This window comes from Lissotriton vulgaris, chromosome 7 (genome assembly GCF_964263255.1).
Source record: "Lissotriton vulgaris chromosome 7, aLisVul1.2, whole genome shotgun sequence".
NCBI classification, from domain to species: Eukaryota; Metazoa; Chordata; class Amphibia; order Caudata; family Salamandridae; genus Lissotriton; species Lissotriton vulgaris.
Window position 1 is genome coordinate 79,877,604 of NC_141695.1, and position 19,141 is coordinate 79,896,744.

The following is a 19,141-nucleotide window of genomic DNA, read 5'->3' on the forward strand; positions in this document are numbered from 1 at the left end:
CACTGCTTCTGCCTATCTCCTCAACACTCGCTCGGCAGGCAAGCACCAACTCGAGCTGTTCAACCTTCTAACCACAGACTCCCCAGATATTCTGTTTTTAACGGAAACTTGGTTTTCTGTGGCCTCTCTCCCCGACATTCTTGCCATCTTCCCCGATTCTTATTATGCCCTCCGGGCTGACCGCCCCATGGGCAAGACCGGGGGGGGGTGTCGCTATGATTGTTCGATCCACTCTTCAATTCCAGCTTCTCTCCCAATCATCTATAGCTGGGGTGGACTTTCTGGTCGCCCGCTCCTCTAATCTTTCTGCACCTCTCACTGTCGTCCTTGTCTATCGCCCTCCCCTGAGCATGCCACTGTTTGTGGCCTCCCTGCAGGAACTTCTTGCTACGCTTGTAGTAAACAACTCCTCTGTTCTCCTGCTAGGTGACTTTAATTACTGGCCTGGCGACCCCAGGGAGGACTTAGCGTCCAAGGACTTCACGGCCACTCTTTCATGTCTCAACCTTAAGTCCCATGTACTGGTCCCTACCCACAACCTTGGTCACATTCTGGACCAAGTCTGGTCATCCCAGGACATAGTTTCCCCCCCCCAGCATCCTCCCTTGTACCTGGTCCGATCATTCCCTCATTTCCTTCACTATCAACATTGGTTCTCCTCACAAACCCACTCGTCCCAAGAATGTTTTCTCACGTAGCTGGAATCGCGCTGATTTGCCTTCCCTCTCTCATTCCCTTGCTTCTTCTCCTCCCGACCTTACTGGCATTTCCCTTGACTCACAGGCCGCTGCAGTTGGCAACTGGCTATCTTCCGCATGCGATTTAGTAGCCCCTCTCAAGTTAGTCAAGTCCATTCGTCCTCACGAGGCTCACCGTTGGTTTAACTCGGAGCTCAAGATCCTCAAATTGGAACTTAGACGCTCGGAGCGCCTTTGGCGCCGTAGCTACTGCCCCGACCTTAAGGCCAAATACAAATCTCTTCTTAAAGAGTACAAGAAGGCCATTCTGGCCACAAAGACCAAGTACTTCTCCGAACAAGTATTTCTTTCGGCCAACAAATCTAAAGAAATCTTCTCCTTGGTCAACAATTTGGCCACTTCTGATCGTGCTTGCCCTCACTTTACTCCTTCCCAGGCCCTCTGCTCTTCTTTAAACAACTTCTTTATCGAGAAGATTGTTAAAATTAAATCCAACATTTCTGTTACTCCTTTTACTCCACTTCATTCTGTCCCCTCTGTGCCTAAATCTTCCTTTTCCTCTTTCCCGCCCCTCTCCTTGGACTCTTTCTTAGCTCTGCTCACTAAAATCAAGTCTGGTTCTCCCACTGATTATGCCCCTGCCCGCATCCTTAAAACTCTCTTCTCTTCCTGTCCTGCTACCCCTCTTTCCCTCCTCAATGCCTCTCTTTCCACTGGATTGGTCCCCTCTTCATTTAAATCTGCTATTGTTTCCCCCATTCTTAAAAAACCCGGTCTTGATTCTTCTCTCCCTTCTAACTTCAGACCCATCTCTCTTCTTCCCTATCTTGCTAAAATTCTGGAATCCTACGTTACCTCCTGTCTCTCTACTTATGTCGAACAGAACCAACTCCTTGCTTCTCACCAAGCAGGTTTCCGCTCGGGTCATTCGACCGAAACCGTGGTGCTAGCCGTCCTTGACGAGCTCAAAGCCAAGGCCGACATCAACTCTCCCCAAGCTTTGATTCTCCTCGACCTGTCTGCTGCGTTTGACACGGTCGACCATAACATTCTTTTGGACCGTGTCAGCGCAGCGGGCATACGAGGCCCCGCCCTTTCCTGGATCACGTCCTTTTTGACAGGACGTTCTCAAGCTGTTTACCTCCCTGGCTTTTCCGCTCTCCCCCTCCCGGTGCCCTGTGGGGTTCCCCAAGGCTCTTCCCTGTCACCCCTTCTTTTCAATCTTTACATCCATCCTCTTATCTCTTCCCTCCTTGAGCTGGGGGTCTCTGTGTATAACTACGCAGATGACCTCCAGCTCGTCTTTGATCTTTCTTCTTCTTCTCACTCCCTATCTTTCTTTCACTCCACCATGGTCTTTATTTCTGGGTGGATGAGCGCCAATCACCTCAAGCTCAATCCAGATAAGACGGAGCTTGTCCTGACTGGCGGCTCATCCAGCCCTTGGTCCCCTGCCTTCTGGCCCCCTATTCTTGGCCCCCCTCCTACCCCGGTTCCCTCCGTCAAAACATTGGGCATCAAGGTCAGTCGGGACCTGTCCATGCATGGCCAGGTCAGTGCCGTGGTGTCCTCCTGCTTCCTCTCCCTCCGGATGATCCGGAAAATCTCCCGCTTCTATTCTCTCTCAAAATCATTATTTCCGCCCTTATCACTTCCCGCCTTGATTATGGCAATAGCTTGTTCGCAGGCATTCCTGCCTATGAAACCCGCCGCCTTCAAGCAATCCAAAATCAGGCTGCCCGTCTCATCTTTCACTTGCCCAAAACCCATCACATCACTCCTGTCCTCAAATCCCTCCACTGGTTACCCATCCTGCAGAGATCTTTGTTCAAACTAGGTTGCCTTGTTTATCGGGCCCTTGATCACTCTGCACCGGCTTTCATCAACTCTCTGATTTCCCTTCACACCCCTGCCCGTACTCTCCGTTCATCTTCCTTTGCCCTCCTCACTGTTCCCCGTTTCCACAAAACTCGCACTGGTGGAACTAGATTTTCTGTTCTTGCACCCCGGTTCTGGAACTCCCTTCCTCTCTCCATGCGTTCTATCCCTATTTTTTCACACTTCCGTAAAGGGCTCAAAACTTTTCTGTTTACCCTGGCCTACCCCCGCTAATTGTCCTGGCCCTGTCTGTTCTGTTCCTTAGAGCTCTCAGTGCCAGGAAGCCGTTTTGGCCATCGTGCGCTCTACAAATAATTTCATTCATTCATTCATTCAATGGCACATGCCTGGTTTGTTCATTTGCTTTCTGTGGACCCCGCTTGTGTGCTGTGAAATACCAGCATGCTCACAGGCTATCTTGGAAATAGCACCAAGTGGACCTCCTAATGATGTAGGAACAAACATCAACAAATTGGTCTCTAAAAGAGAAGCATCTTCCTCAATGTGGTTTACAGCTGTTTTTAGATTTTTAGACAGACAAAATGCCCTAATGAAGCTGAATGCACCTGCTGTGCACTGATGAGGTCTATTTTTCAACAGTCTTATCTAATCCACCACCAGAATAACCTAACAAGAGACACCCATCTTTATGTACTGTGCATGTAATAGTTGTTTTTCCCCCAGTAGGTTCCTCTGTTAATAATGCATTTTGCTGAAATGTAAATATCTTTTGGAATACTGTGTTTAGGTTGCCATATATAGACAATACCATTATTAGAATGTATCTTCTATAGTAAGGTCATCAAGAGTATAGCCTTATAACATCACTCAAAAAGGAAGAAGGTTGTAAATTCATATAAATGGCCTTGCTGCTGGTGAAGGGGAGCACCCAAAAGACAAACTGTAGTTTTATCTGGGGCTAGGAAAATCCTTGCAATAGAACCTTGTCTATGTACACCTTATATCTAGTAAATATTCGTATATGGGCATCCCATACCATAAAACACTTGCCTCTTGACTAATAAAATCATGCAGAACACCTCGTGAGTCACATCACATGTAGGGACAGAGTGTATATTGGGCCACAGAAATTATGTTGCAATTCAGGAATTATTTATACAGCAAGTATTAGGCATGGTTTTGTAACTGAATACTATTAATGCTACCAATAATGCAGCAATGTTGTTGACTATTATTGAAGGGCATGGATAGTAACACTATGTGTAGCACAATGCTTCAAAAATGAGAGGTATTCATAATCTGACAATACTTGTTTACCACAACAACACATAATTGACCACTGCTCCCAAAGTCAGCAGTTTGTGTAAATAATATACAGTTTAGACCAGACCTCATTTTGATTCTAAATACTATCAATATGTTACTGTTGCATTCAGAGTATCATATCTACATTTAGAAACCCGAGACTCAGACCCATGATAATGTTGTGTTCAAAGCATAAGTCTTCAGACCAACTTAGTTTCAACAAGAAAGAGACCAGCAGAACATTTTGTATATTACACATTTGTTATGTCGATCTACATTTCAGGACCTCATATCTTGAAAGGGTTGAATTATATTTATGAATGGCATGTTACCACAACTGTTTTCATTAGGGAGCTATGTTGTAAAAATATTTGTACGGCTGAACTGTTGTCATTTTAGTTTGGGGGCTCAGCGGTTGAGTGGTGGGGGTACTACCTGTGAACGCTGTTTACATAAATTGCATCTGTCTTCATCCGATCACTGTAGCTGAGATGGTTCAAAGACCAATGCTAGAATATGCACCCAAAATGTATCATTCTTACATTTATCTACAATGACTACCCATAAGCTAAGACGTTTATAATCAGTTGAATGGTATTTGGTTTAATTAGGAGGAGAATGTGGAATTTGAAAGGTAATGGTGCATTGTGGAATTGAGCAGAGACAGGGTCAGTACTCACCATTTGATATCAAGGAGTTTTTAAAAAGCGTGGAGACAATTGAGTTCTTAGTCTGGAATTCTGAAGTCAACATAGACAAAATGAAAGTGAGAAAGAGAACAACTTTATCCTGATGAAAAATTATAAAAGTTGATTCAACAATATTGTCTGAAAGTTACTGACCCTCCAGATGCAGCCACCTTAAATGTCAGAAAACTCATGTCACAACTGTGCAAGGAGAAAAATCTATTTGCATCTGTTTTGATAGTGGAGCATTAAGCTTTCAAAGAAGAGAGGATTACTAGGAGATGTTCTCTGTGTTTCTTGAAGGTGAGCTCATATCAAACAATCCTAAAGACTGATATTTGTGGGAGTAACTATTATGGGGCAACCAACTATCTCTGGCTTTAGAGGGGATAGTAATGGTGTGAAACACACCACAGACAAAACTTTTTTCCAAAAGAGGAATTTCTAGTTAACTAGCATATAGCACCCCTTAGAACATTTCTCTCAAGAAGAATGAGTACTGGAATCAATGCTCACTGGAGCTCAACACACTCCTGCAAAAGTTGCATATACAAATGTGTATTTGAGATCAAAGAGATGTAGCACATATCATGCTTAAAAGATATTCTATGCCCGTGACCAAAGCAAAGCTCTTTGTGACTCACTTGCGGATGCTTTCGAGGAGAAAATCCGTAAAATCTTAGCGGGTCTGCAGGATCCAGTCAATCCCACCACTGAGGCGGGAGCTCCGGAGGAGATGGCCAGTCGACCCCTGCAGAGGGTCGCTCACCTCTGTTTGGAAGCTCCGGCCACGCCCTCCAGTCGACCCCGTCCAGCGGATCAGCCTCCCAGCTTGGGAGCTCCGGCGTTGGAAGCCAGTCGACCCCAGCTGAGTAGTATTCCTTCCCCTCTTTTGGACCGGCCCTCAGCTTGGGAGCTCCGGCGATGGAGGCCAGTCGACACCAGCTGAGTGGCTCTCCCCCCCCAGCCTTGGATTTGGCCCTCAGTCTGGGTGCTCCGGCGAGTGAGGCCAGTCGACACCAGCTGAGTGGCTCTCCCCCCCAGCCTTGGATTTGGCACTCAGTTTGGGAGCTCCGGCGAGTGAGGCCAGTCGACCCCAGCTGAGTAGCTTTTCTTCTCCTCCCTCTTTGGATCCGGCTCTCTGCTTGGGAGCTCCGGCGATTGTGGCCAGTCGACCCCAGCTGAGTAGCTCTTCCCCTCCCTCTCTGGATCCGGCTCTCAGCTTGGGAGCTCCGGCAATTGTGGCCAGTCGACCCAAGCTGAGTAGCTTTCCCCTTCCTTCCTTGGAGGAGTTTGGCAGTTTAGCCCTCACGATTTCATCTGGCTCGCCTTTGGATCCTCTTCCTCCAAAACTATGGAAGGTGTTTCAAGAGGTTCTCTTCCAGCCCTTGCACGCCATCTGCTGCCAGTCGTTTGAAACAGGGACTGTACGGGGCTGTTGGAAGAAGGCAGTGGTATCGCCGCTCTTAAAAAAACCTACGCTCGACCCTGCGTGCCTTTCTAACTACCGGCCAATCTCCCTGCTTCCTTTTCCGGTTAAAATCATGGAAAAGTTGGTTACCCGCACTCTGTCCGGCTTCTTAGAAGGGAACACCTGGTTGGATGAGACGCAATTCGGTTTTCGCCCAGCTCATGGGACGGAATCCGCGTTGGTGACCGTGTTGGACAATCTGCGGGCGCGAGTCGACAGTGGTCGGGCAGCATTTTTGGTGTTGCTCGATATGTCGGCCGCGTTCGACACGGTCAGTCATCCTACCTTGATTTCGAGGTTGGAGGAATGCGGGGTTAAAGACAAGGCCAGGGACTGGTTAATCTCCTACCTGGACAGCCGTCAGCAACGGGTTTCGCTACCTCCCTTCAGTTCAGAGGAGCGGAGAGTGGGACAAGGAGTACCCCAGGGCTCGGCCATCAGCCCCATACTCTTTAATATCTACCTCCGCCCTCTAGTCCAGCTCATTAAATCATTTGGTATCTCCGCATTCAATTATGCGGATGATACCCAGCTGGTCTTTTCTCTGGAGGGTCAGGATGCAGTCCCATTGGAGACTTTTCACCGGTGCATGCAGGCTACAGCGGAATGGCTCCGTTTGAACTCGTTACAGTTCAATGGAACCAAGACAGAGGTCCTGCACTGTTCCACTGACCGAGTTCCCCGAGATCTCCCAGATGACTTTTGGCCCCCGTCCTTTTCAGAGACGGTGTCAGCCGCACAATCGGCGCGCAATCTGGGCGTCAATTTTGGGCCCAACCTGCAGCTGGATCTGCACGTGAATAAGACCACCTCAACGTGCATGATGTTAATCCGCATGCTGCGCAAGGTTTTACCCCTTCTCCCTGAGCAAGCCAGACCAGAAGTAGTGCGAAGTACCATCCTAAGTCGACTTGACTATTGCAACGCACTGCTTCTGGAGGCCCCGTTAACACTGCTGGGCAAGCTGCAAAGGGTGCAAAATATGGCTGCCAAACTCGCCCTTTCCCGCCCCTACCACAGCTCTTCCACGGCAGCGTTGCAGGAACTCCATTGGCTGCCGGTCCATTTACGCGTGCGCTATAAAGCAGCGTGTATTGTGTTCAGGGCTATCCATGGCCTGGGCCCAATCCCTCTGCGGCGAATGTTTGCCTGGTATCTTCCATCTCGAGCTTTACGTTCCTCGTCGTCCAGGCTACTTGTAGTCCCGCGATTCCAGAGAGTGAGGATGGGTGGTCGTTCGTTCAGAGTAGTGGCGGCCAAACTCTGGAACTCCCTACCTTTATTCCTGAGAAGTCTTGAGGATCTCTTAGCCTTTAGAAAGGCTCTGAAAACTTCCCTTTTCCCTAGGACGGGTTGAGCCATTGCTTTTGCTTGGATCATGGGTCAAAAGTGCCAGGATGCCCTTGGTGGTGACAGGCTGCGCTATATAAGTATACCACAATACAATACAATACAATACAAAACAACAGTTGATGGACAGCATGCACAACAATGTCATACATTCAAACCAGTACAGAGATATGGGCCTAAATCCATCGATGTTTTGCTCACCATGCCATTCCAGTTTGATCCCAGCCATATGCAGATCAGTCTTGACCCTGTGCCCCATGGGAACAGTCCAGCCCGAACTGCCAAGCCAGGTCCTACCTGGCTTGGCAAGCAACAAGCATCCTAGGACCGGTTTTGGGCTTTCAGCCCTTATCAGCCAGGATAGCTTGATTCCAGTAGCATGGAGAGCACGGGACTCACGTCTGAGAATACCCATCCCACTCGGGGTGACGAATGCAAAAACAACAGTTGATGGACTGAATGCAGAACAATGTCATACATTCACCCCAGTACAGGGATCTGAGCATAAATCCATTGTTTTTTTTGCTTACCATCCAATTCCAGTTTAAACCCAGCCATATGCAAATCAGTCAAGACTCTGTGCCCCATGGGAACAGTCCAGCCCGAAATGCAAAGCTAGGCCCTCTTTTAGTTTTTCTATGCTCCTGACCAAAGACAAGCACAAGGTCTGCAGTGACTCAAGCTACCTCCACCAAGTACACTGAAAACTCATTTGTTTCTTACTACAGTCTGAAGAACGGACTTGATAATGAGACTAACCGACCATGAGGTGCAGATATATTATAACCAGATAATATTTTCATCCTTAAGGTAATTGCATATAGCTACTGAGGACTATGTGACCATGTTTGATATTCTCTCGCCATAAATTTGTTGAGGAAACATGGGTGTAGTGTTTCGATATTTTCCATTCTCCTTTTTTCTTGAATGTCTGCAGTGTACTTAAGACCCTTGTTTTTGATGGAGTATCACCTCTGCCACATTGTTTGCCAGGTAAGTACCATTCTCCTGTTGAAGGAACACCAGATTTTCTACTGCACATTACCCTAGCCAGGGTAGTATCTCCAGAGCAAGTTTCCTAACTCCACCCCTCATCCGTCAACACTTAAGAGTATCTAGTAATGTATGTACAGTCAGTAAGAAAATCATGCACCCTGCCTTCCTTCAGGTAGTCGAGCAGCATTGGAACCCACATTTACATCCTTATTTTGGTGAAAATGGAAGTTGAAGATTTTGAGAGCTATTACTTCTCGGGAAATAAGTCAGTCTTATTAAGGCTACAAAGTGCACTGTCTTTGGCTCTCATCAACCAACATTTGTTTTTATTTCCTCAACTTCATGCAGATAAAACAGGACACTGCCTGAAAAAACATGTTTTCTGTCCTCAGCTGAGCCTCTGGCAAGAGTCCTGACAACTTCGACCAAGATTGTATTTGGAGATCTATCCCAAAAGTTAAGAGTTTGGAAATGATCAATTAAAAGTCCATCCTCTTGGAAGGATGATACTGAATTAAATATTCTATTATATCCCATACATTCCTTTCTGATCTACTCAGAATGCAGGTGTTGCTGGTGGTGATTGAGGACTGAACACCTTCTTTCTCAGGACATTCCTTAATTCTCTCTATCAGTTGGTCCTGTACTATCCTGGGAACCTTTTAGATACAACTGACCTGGCCAGAAGAGGAAATGATAATGTCCTCAGTGACAAAACAATAGAATAGAAGAATGAGAAGTAGTTGGCTGGTACTAAGAGCATCATACTGCGGAGTGGGGAGGATACATCCAAGGTAGAAGATGCAAAAGCACGGTGCTTATGTACATGTCTTTTGGAAGTGAATTTATCCTAGGCCTTTTGGGGTGTACATTTCTCCTAGGCCCAGAATTAAGCCTACAAGCCTGGATGTAACATAAGGCTTAGATGTCTCGAAATGGTGTGCTGAGAAGAGCTGTAGATGCTTTTCTCTTATGCCTTCTAGTCTTATTCTGAGGAAGCTGGCAATACAGTTACTTGGAATCCCCATCTACACATTACAATCCAGATCATGGGAGTACTTGCATGACTTCCTTTTTACTCACAGAATATAAATGGCTACTTGGATTGGCAACAAGAAGCTCCATTGCAATCTCCAGGCCATCCAGAAATCTGCAGCCAGACTGATCTGCAACATCCCCCGTGGCAGTCACATCACCCAACACCTCCGCGATCTCCACTGGCCCCCTGTCGAAAGATGAATAACTTTCAAACTTGTCACCCAAACACACAAGGTCCTTTACAACTGTGGACCGATATACCTGAACAACAGCCTCTCCTTCCTCACACCCAAAAAACACCTCCAATCAGCTGACTTCTCTCTGCCCACCATCTCATGCATCTACAAGTCCAGAATGGGAGGAAAGTTCTCATCCTACCTCACAGCCAAGGTCTGGAATGGCCTCTCCTCCACCTCCGGCAAGCTCCCACACTCCCCAGTTCAGGAAGGACCAAAAGAACTGTTCTTCAGATGACCCCAGTACACAATGGAGAGCCCTCCTACCCCCAGCGCCTTGAGACCCTCACAGATGAGTAGAGTGCTTTAAAAACCCTGATTGATTGATTGTATTCATGGAGAAGGGGGCATTGAGTTGTGTAGGAAAGTCAAGCACACCCCTTCTTGGAAAATAAAGATGCCTCTTTAAAGTACAGACCATTTTGGAAAGAGGAAAGTTTTAGCTAGACCTTATTTTGTTTAGTTGGAATTGAACAAACAAATTACATAAACTGCTTGCCCAAAAACTGATCTCTTCATCCAAAATGTATAGCTTCTACTATTAAAACAAAACATAAGGTTCAACAACCTGCTAGTGACAATTGCTTCTGTTTGTTAAGATAATCAATTTTTTTTAAAGAATATATTGAAAAGAAAAAAAAAATGTTTCTGAGGTACAGCATGGTGGTCAGGAATTATTCAAATATAGGATGCCTCTTGATGATTTCTTGGTGCAGAAACAGTTAACTTCCATTTTCTTTTGATGTGTGTATGTTTGTAGTGAGTGGCACACAACATGGCTATGTTTAGTCATAAAATGCAATTGGTACTATGAAACATTTTGTACATGCTCTCAGAGAAGGCTGACCCAAGACTCTCTGGACAGTTATCTTGACTGTGACATGAGGGACATCCCATGTGTGGATTCCTTGGTTGTCTATTAGATTCCTGCAAGTGGTTTCTGGCTATCTTGGTCAACCTCATTGGTCAGAAGAAATGGGAAGTATCTCTGTCTAGTGTAGTCCCTATTCTTTCGAGAGTAGGATAAATCAGATCCTAAGTTGTTTTGAAAAAGCTTGTGCCAGAAGAAGACCAAGGAAGGTGTTATCTGTTCCTTAAAAACTGCCCATCTGGCTCGGTTCTTAAATCTTGTGGCCAAAAGACGTATACGTCTGGTGGTCCAAACAATTCATAAATATGTGTATCATATACCTAATATAATCCCAGGACAAATATGGCAAATAGGGCTCTATTAGAAGGGGTATGAAGCCCATTTCTAAGTTTTTAGTTTTTATTTGACGGATTGCCAATACACTAGATTGTTTGATACATTACCTTCTGTCAACATGCTGCTTGTTATCACCACTTCATAATGAGATAAAATAATCCTCTCATATCCTGTGCTTGAACATCTATAGGAACATGGAGTATGAAAGATTAAATTGATAAAATTATATGAAATTTAGTTTATTGAAACTGATGCTTCAAAAGGGGGGTTGATCAAGCAACCTCCATGGCGCCTATCATAGTCTCTAACAGTCCACAGGCCTATGCTCTGCCTTGGGATCGTATTTCTGTCGTTATTTCTTTGGCATTTAGGGTTTTATTGCAGGTAAGATAGATGCTTCTTTCTAGTGTGGCCTTGCAGCAATGTCTAGAAAAGTATGTCACCAAAAAGGGATAACTATGGTTCCATTAAAAAGGTTTAGGCTAATTTCCTTAATAGTGTCTGATGATACAAAGGTGAGATTTGAAAGATTGTGATCACAGAAAAATTGTCTATGTGCCGTAAATATGATCTTTCCTTTCCCTTAATGGTTAAGGAATGAACAGGATACATTGGATAGCGCTAATGGAAGGAGCCCAATGGATTTTTAGACCTACCAAATATTAGTATAGACATATATAGTTGCATATCATTTGCCACTTGTTTTTTTATTGTTTTGTCTCCTATCTTATAAGAGTGTTTTTGTTTTTGGGCTCACATTTCTTTATTGAAAGACATATGACAGACAGTGAACAATAGGCATTTAAGTGAAACATTAAAACATCATTGAAATACAATGGCCATTACTAGAACGAGGATGTCATTGACAATGGAAGGAATGAGGGGACAAGATGGGGGTACAAAGATAAGGATAAGTAATGAGGAGAAATAAAGATATTTCTCCATGTTAAGCTGGGGTAAATGAGGAGAATAATTTTGTACAATCACAGGTTCACAGACCTTTGTAAATCTGAGGTTATGTAAACAAGCATGGATGGATGTGTGGGTGTGCCTACACTGGACCTATGGAAGGTTTTTGCTGCACTGCTTGATTTACTAAATCACACAGATCCATGCAAGGTTTCCGAATTAAGGGCATGTGTTGCCTTGCATCACCTTGTATGACTCAAATACAAACCCTTAGGGAATCTGCCCTTATATTTCTAAAACTGCAACATGGATCAGTTAGTAGGAAAATAACATCCATTCACCTTATACATGGAAGATCAATGTTACCCTTCTTTTGATAGCGTAGAACAGAATTATAAAAGCTGAAGGGCCAGACATAAAATGCAATGGGGAAGTCAGAAATTGTGCATTATGGTCTTGGTTCACTGTCATGATAGCCATGCCTGGTGTGTCAGCAAGGCAAACTGAATTTGATCCTGAAATGGTGCATCAGTTAACCCTCTTCATCAGAGAAGGATGCAGATTTGGAGAAATACAAAGGTAAAAATCATGATCAAAAGTGACATCCTGACAAATGTTTTTTTAGGGTCCAAAAACAAACCAAATGGATCTATATCCCTTTTAATTGCAGTGCCACTGTGGTTGTGAGTGTGTTTGGACATGCATGTGTGTGTGCTGGTACAAGCGGGTGGTATATGTCATTGTCTAACAGTAGAAGACTGGAATATTAGCATGCGATTGCCATAATAGTCCTAATAGGTCTGTACTTCAAAGGTTCTGCCGGCCTTTAAGCAATTTGCATACTAATTTGTGCCTCTGTTAATACCAGGTAGTTGATTGTTGTCCCGTTTGATAATTAATGCCCTCTGATCTGTTCTCTGCTTTCAGGGATCCTCTACATTAGACTCTGGATTTCTTCACAACATCACAGAGCCACCAGTGCCTCCCTGCAACAGTTTGGGGTCATCCAGCACCTCTCCAGCTGCATCAACTGAGCCATACATGTCATCACTGTCGAAAAGGCCAAATTCTGAATCTCCTAGTTACGATGGACAAAGTCCTTAAATGTGACACCTTTGTCTAATTCTGTTTCTCATGTCAACATTTATTTGTGATCATGTCTCAATTTTTGGGGATTTCTAGAAGCTAAATACATGCAACCCAAATAGTATTAGGTGAATGGCAAGGGGAATGTGAAGGCACACCAAAACACACATAGTTACATTATATGTTTGTGTGTGTGCATGCGTATCTCCTACCATCAGACAGTTAGTCTACATTGATTGGGAAACAACCTTTTCAACACAGTCATTACAACACACTACCTTTACAACACAGTCATTACATAACAACATACTTTACATTGCATGCAATTACAACGCAGCCATTACAACGCATATCACTACAACGCATAGATTTTATCCCTACACTATCCAAAACATACCCTACTGCTGTACTCACTGGAGTGGGAATAGTAATTTTAACCCCTACACTATCCAACAATTACCCTACAGTTGCACTCGCTTGAGTGTGAATAGTATATATTTTATTTATTTCGATCAAATGTATGATCATTTACATTATAAATATCAAAACACTTCATATAAGTAAAACAGTTAAAATTTCAATGCAATGCAATATTTTAAAATAAAATTGCTTTAAAACATCCCATACCATAAGTAGAATCATTGTAGCTTTTAAAAACAATCAGCATGTTGTCAAATTAAGAACAATTCATGGCACAGTTCCATAGAATTCCTTTGTTACTCATTGTCATGAGTGGTTCACAGAGGCATTTTTGGTTATATTTGATCTCTTCCACCAGGCAAACAATAAATATCTTGAAATAGCAAAAAACAGCCATCTTGTAGTATCGGACCTAAAATTTCCTAATGCATCATTTGAACGTGTGAAGCATAATAAGCGACATGTAGGCCAAATCCAACTTTACTGATGATCAGCATAGGTCAGACAGAAAAAAAGAAAATGTACAAGGATCTCAGGGGAAGCATAACAGGTGGGGCATACTGGCATTATAGATGCATTTTCCCAGGTACTTCTTATATAATTTAGGAGCAAGGATCCATACCTAAATTGGATATATGGGGCTCTTGCCTGGGGTGGTTGAATGGCATCCATAAAAGGTTCAAAACCAACTTTTTGAAATCTAGAAAACCGGAGGTTAAAGTACCATGCATGTAACTTGCTATACTTTGCCAGTCTGTGAATTTCCAGAACATTTTTTTAAGTAGAGGAACCACTCATTTCCTTATAGACCATGGATCCTCCCATAGGGGCCCCAACCCTAGCTTTATAAATCAATCCTTAATCATACTACGCCATTTAATGTGACATGTTTGTCTTTGCAGAACAATTAGCCTTCCTCAACAGGACCTGAGTGTCACTAGTCCATATTCTATCCCAGGACATAAGGCCCTGAGAATAGCAAAGTGGCTGACAAGTCTAAGTCCAAGATTGAGTCTAAGTGGCACGAGGGGATTATTTACAGGTAGATTCAGGATTGCCCTAATGAATTTGATTTCTGCAATAACCAGGTCTTTCAAATTTTCCAGCCCCCATAGCTCCGCTCCATAGAGGGCTGCACCTAAACCTTTTGCCCTATGGAGTTCTAAAATCGGCGAGAGGGGCCAGAATGGGGAGGGTCTAGCCCTCCGATCTATTGCACAATAGGAATGTTGAAGATCAAGGTGCTTTTTTCGATTTGTGGTGACCAAGCCAAGCTTACAAATAATAAGTACTCCTATGTAATCAAATACCCTAACCTGCTCCAGGGCTTGACTATGTAACATTAATTTACCTTTGTGTGATTTATATGGAATACATGTCATATATTTGGTCTTTTATGATTAACCCCCTTGTCTTTGCAGGCTTTATTAAATTTGTTCAGGAGGTTCTGAATCCCTTTTGGTGTCAGCAAACAGGGCAATACACTGCCTGCCTATTTTGGAGGATCACCACCACAATGAAACAGCTCCCCGATTAACCCATGGATGAAAAGGGTGAACAATGTTGGGGCCAGAACACAGGCTTGACGTACGCCTTTATTTATCCTTATATCCTTGGAGAGACTTCCTAACCTTTGCAAAGGTGTTATAATGCAATAGAATCAAAATATTAAGTTAATACGGTGGGAGACCAAGACCTTTCAGGATAGACCACAGTTAGATACAATTGATCGAATCGGAAGCAGTTTTTAAGTCCACAAACACAATGTACAGATGACATCTGCCCACGGTCACTTCCTTCCATATGTGCATAAGAAATTTGAAGACTTGATCAACTGTGCTGGTGGATGCCCTAAAGCCTGCCTGTAGATCTGACAGGAGATTATTGTCCTCAATCCAATTTCGGATCCTATTCAGGAAGATTTTGCAGAAAAGATTTTGCGAGACATTTATGAGGCTGATTGGCCTATAATTTTCAGGAGAACCTTTGTCCCTTTTTTTGTATATGGGGATGATTTTGACGCCTCTCCAGGAAGCTGGAATCTCTCCTCAACTCAAAATGCCATTAAAAAACACTTGAAATAGGGGTCTTCATATTTTCGGCTCAGCCCTATACAGATCTCCCTGAAGCTTGTCCAGTCCCTGGGCTTTACCCTTGCTGTAGTGATTTTATTGCTGTTATCGTTTCCTCTAAAGTTATGACAATCTCTTCAGTTGATGTCAGGTTTAGAGATCTATTTTTTTAGACCCAGATCAGAGGCCTCACCCTCTCCTGCATATAGGTACTAAAAATAGTCTTCCCACACATGGGCCTGTATGTGGTAATCATTTGCTGCTTCCAGTCCAGGTGACTCTTGACAGAAGATACCCAAAAAAATTGGCTATTCTTCATTCTTAATGCCTCCACAAGCAAGCGCCAATTTTCAGATTCCCAGTTTATTTTTGCCTAATTTTGGGCAGTTTTATAGAGCTTCCTATAAACACTAATATCAGATTGAGGTCTTGACTTCACTGCTGCAAATAGATCATCCCTTGCTGTTTTACAGGCCTGTTAAACCATAAAGCAGTTCTCCGAGCTAGTTGGGCTTTACTAGTCTGTCTATAAAAGAAACATCCTTTAGCCAAATATTCACCGATGTTTTCTCTTTGCTGTCCATTAATATAACTGGCTCATGTAGCAACCTTTTCCTCCATCCCTCAGCTCTGCCCTGATTTTCTTTTAATGTAAAATGAACAATTGATGGACAGAGATCTGGGCCTAAATCCATCGTTTTTTTTGCTTACCATGCCATTCCAGTTTGGACCCAGCCATATGCAAATCAGTCTTGTTCCTGTGCCTATTGGGAACAGTCCAGCCCGAACTGCCAGGCCAGGTCCTCCTTGGACTGGAAACAAGCATCCTAGGACCAGTTTGGGGCTTTCAGCCCACATCAGCCAGGATATCTTGACTCCAGTGGCAAGGAGAGCATGGGACCCACTTCTTGGCATTCCCGTCCCACTTGGGGTGACAAATGCAAAAAGAACAATTGATGGGCAGAATACAGAACAGTGTCATACATTCACCCCTGTACAGAGATCTGGGCCTAAATCCATCATTTTTTTGCTCACCATCCCATTCCAGTTTGGACCCAGCCATATGCAAATCAGTCTTTACCCTGCACCCAATGGGAACAGTCCAGCTCAAACTGCCAGGCCAGGTCCTCCCTGGAATGGAAACAAGCATCCTATGGCTGGTTTCGGGCATTCAGCCCTTATCAGCCAGGATAGATTGACTCCAGTGGCATGGAGAGCATGGGACCCACGTCAGGGCATACCCGTCCCATTTGGAGTGACAAATGCAAAAAGAACAATTGATGGGCAGAACAGTGTCATATATTCACCCCTGTACAGACATCTGGGCCTAAATCAATCACTTTTTTTCTCACCATCCCATTCCAGTTTTGACCCAGCCATATGCAAATCAGTCTTTACTGTGCGCCCAATGGGAACATGCCAGCCCGAACTGCCAGAGCAGGTCCGTCCTGCACTGGAAACAGGCATCCGTATCGCCAGATTCGTGCTTTCAGCCCTTATCTGTGAGGTTATCTTGACTCCAGTAGCATGGAGAGCACGGGACCCACATTTGGTCATACCCGTCCTACTCGGAATGACAAATACACAAAGAATAACTGATGGATAGAATGCAGAACAGTGTCATACATTCACCCAAGTACAGAGATCTGGGCCTAAATCCATTGTTTTTTGGCTCAACAAGCCATTCCATTGTGGACCCAGCCATATGCAAATCCGTGTTGACCCTGCGCCCAATGGAAACAGTAAAGCCTGAAATGCCAGAGCAGGTCCTCCCTGGAAACAAACATCATAGTACCAGTTTCAGGCTTTCAGCTCTCATCAGCCAGGATAGCTTGACTCCAGTGGCATGGAAAGCACGGGACCCACGTATGGGTACACCCGTCCCACTCAGGGTGACAAATGCAAAAAGAACAATTGATAGACAGAATGCAGAATAATGTCATAAATTCACCCCAGCACAGAGATCTGTGCCTAAATCCTAAAGTCCTAAATTTTGCTCACCGTACCATACCAGTTTGGATCAGCCATATGCAATTCAGTCGACCCTGCACTCAATGGGAATAGTCCAGCCCGAGCTGCCAGGCCAGGTACAAGTTAGAATATTAAAACTACACTTAGCAGCAAGCATTGATTTTTTTTTTAGTTTTTTTTAAATGTTTTTATTGCAGATTCATAAACAAAGCATCGAAGTAGGTTAACCTTCTTACTCTTGACATCTTAAAGCACATTCTTGTCATGAAATTGCACACAGCCATTCAGCCCACATCCCGGAGGCTGGGCGGCGTACCTGAACGTTCCATTAAAGATGTCATGGAGGCCACCTCATAGAGATGTCCGGTCAACAACACAATTTAGTACCTGCATTTTTTACCACCCAAACTTCCCCCTCAAATTCACCGCCGAGTATAGCCAACCACCCATGGTGAGTGACGCCAGTATTATCAGAGCCCGCACTTTCCAACCACATTCTAGAACCCTCCCGTGGTGGTGCTCTCCGGGGTCTATCATGAGCCAATCTATGTGTGTACAAAGTGTCATGGCCCGAATGTTCTTTCCTTCATATATAACCACGAGTCCCCTCTGCAGGCATCCCTCCTATTGCTATATCGGGTGCCTAGTAATCCCCCCTGCACCCCTCACTCCCCCAACTGCTGCTGTTGTGGGCTGTAACTGTAGGTTCTGACTCAAGAGTTCGCCACCTGAGGATTCTATGCATTCGCTCTTACATGCCCCATGGAACCCCCTTCTCCGGATACCCACTAATCCTCATCCTCTGTCAGATAGTCCTTTAAGGCCTGTACTATTGTCTCTCAAGCCCTCGCCATCTCCAAGCCCTTAACGTTTGCAGTCCTAGCGGCCTGCCGCAACCTAACCACACCTTCACATCTGGACCATTTCAGCAGCTCATTCATGCATCTCCTAACTGATGGGCCCTCCTTGGATTTCCAGTGCCAGGTTATCTCTCTCTGGGCTAATATGAGTTACTCGTGATTTTCGTCCTGGCCGTGTGAGGGAACCAAAGCAGTAGACATGTCACCATGTCAAACTCCACTTCGCGATCAGTGACTGCGTTCAGAAGCTCCCCCACCTCTGGCCAATACGTCCCCACCTTCGGGCAACCCCATAATAAATGGTCAAGCTCCACCTCAGGCGCTAAGCATCTCGGGCATGCAGAGTCTTATACCTGGAAGTACCTTCTGATCTTCCCCAGGGTGAGATAAACCCTATGTAGTACAAAAAAATGCACTTGCTAGAAGCGGGCATTTCTGCATCCCTTCCATGTCCTCTTCAGAATATGTCCCCAGACCGTGTCTGGTATGGGTTTGCCTATACTCTCCTCCCATTTCTCTTTCCGTGCTGTAAGTGGCTCTAGTCCCGCATGCAGCATTCTAGAATGGAGGCAGGTAACCGCTTTGATCGTTCCCGCAGCCATCACTACATATTGACAGGCCATGGTCGTGTCGGGTTCCGCCAGCCCCCCTTTCCAGTGTTTCTGTATCGCCGCGACCACCGCCGCATGTAAGAGGTAGCTCCAATCCGGGAGACCAAACTGGTCCTGTAGTACCCTGAAGGGGACCAGCATCCCATCAACATACAAGTCTCCCACCATCTGTAGGCCCAGATCTTCCCATTCCAATAGAAGAGACCAATCACCGCCATGCAGCAGCGCCGTCAACATCCCCAGAGGAATCTCCGGCGCGTATGGTCGTGCCGCCTTCGCTCTTTTCAAGCTCCTATGCCAGCAGAACCGCAGAGTTTTCTCTTCCATAGTCAGGCCTCTCAACTCTAGTTTCTGTTACATGATTATATACAATAGGATGTGTCTCT

The 19,141-nt window shown here is 44.8% G+C and overlaps 1 protein-coding gene across 1 annotated transcript in view; it reads left to right on the forward strand.

The window, feature by feature from the left end:
- LOC147700823 (putative DBH-like monooxygenase protein 2) overlaps positions 1-14,456 on the forward strand; it is a 173,375-nt gene extending 158,919 nt beyond the window's left edge. Inside the window, exon 13 of the mRNA XM_086929743.1 lies at positions 12,663-14,456. Coding sequence (XP_086785869.1) covers positions 12,663-12,839 — 177 coding nt within the window. The 3' untranslated portion in view covers positions 12,840-14,456. The remainder of the gene's footprint in view (positions 1-12,662) is intronic.
- Positions 14,457-19,141: the final 4,685 nt, after the last annotated feature.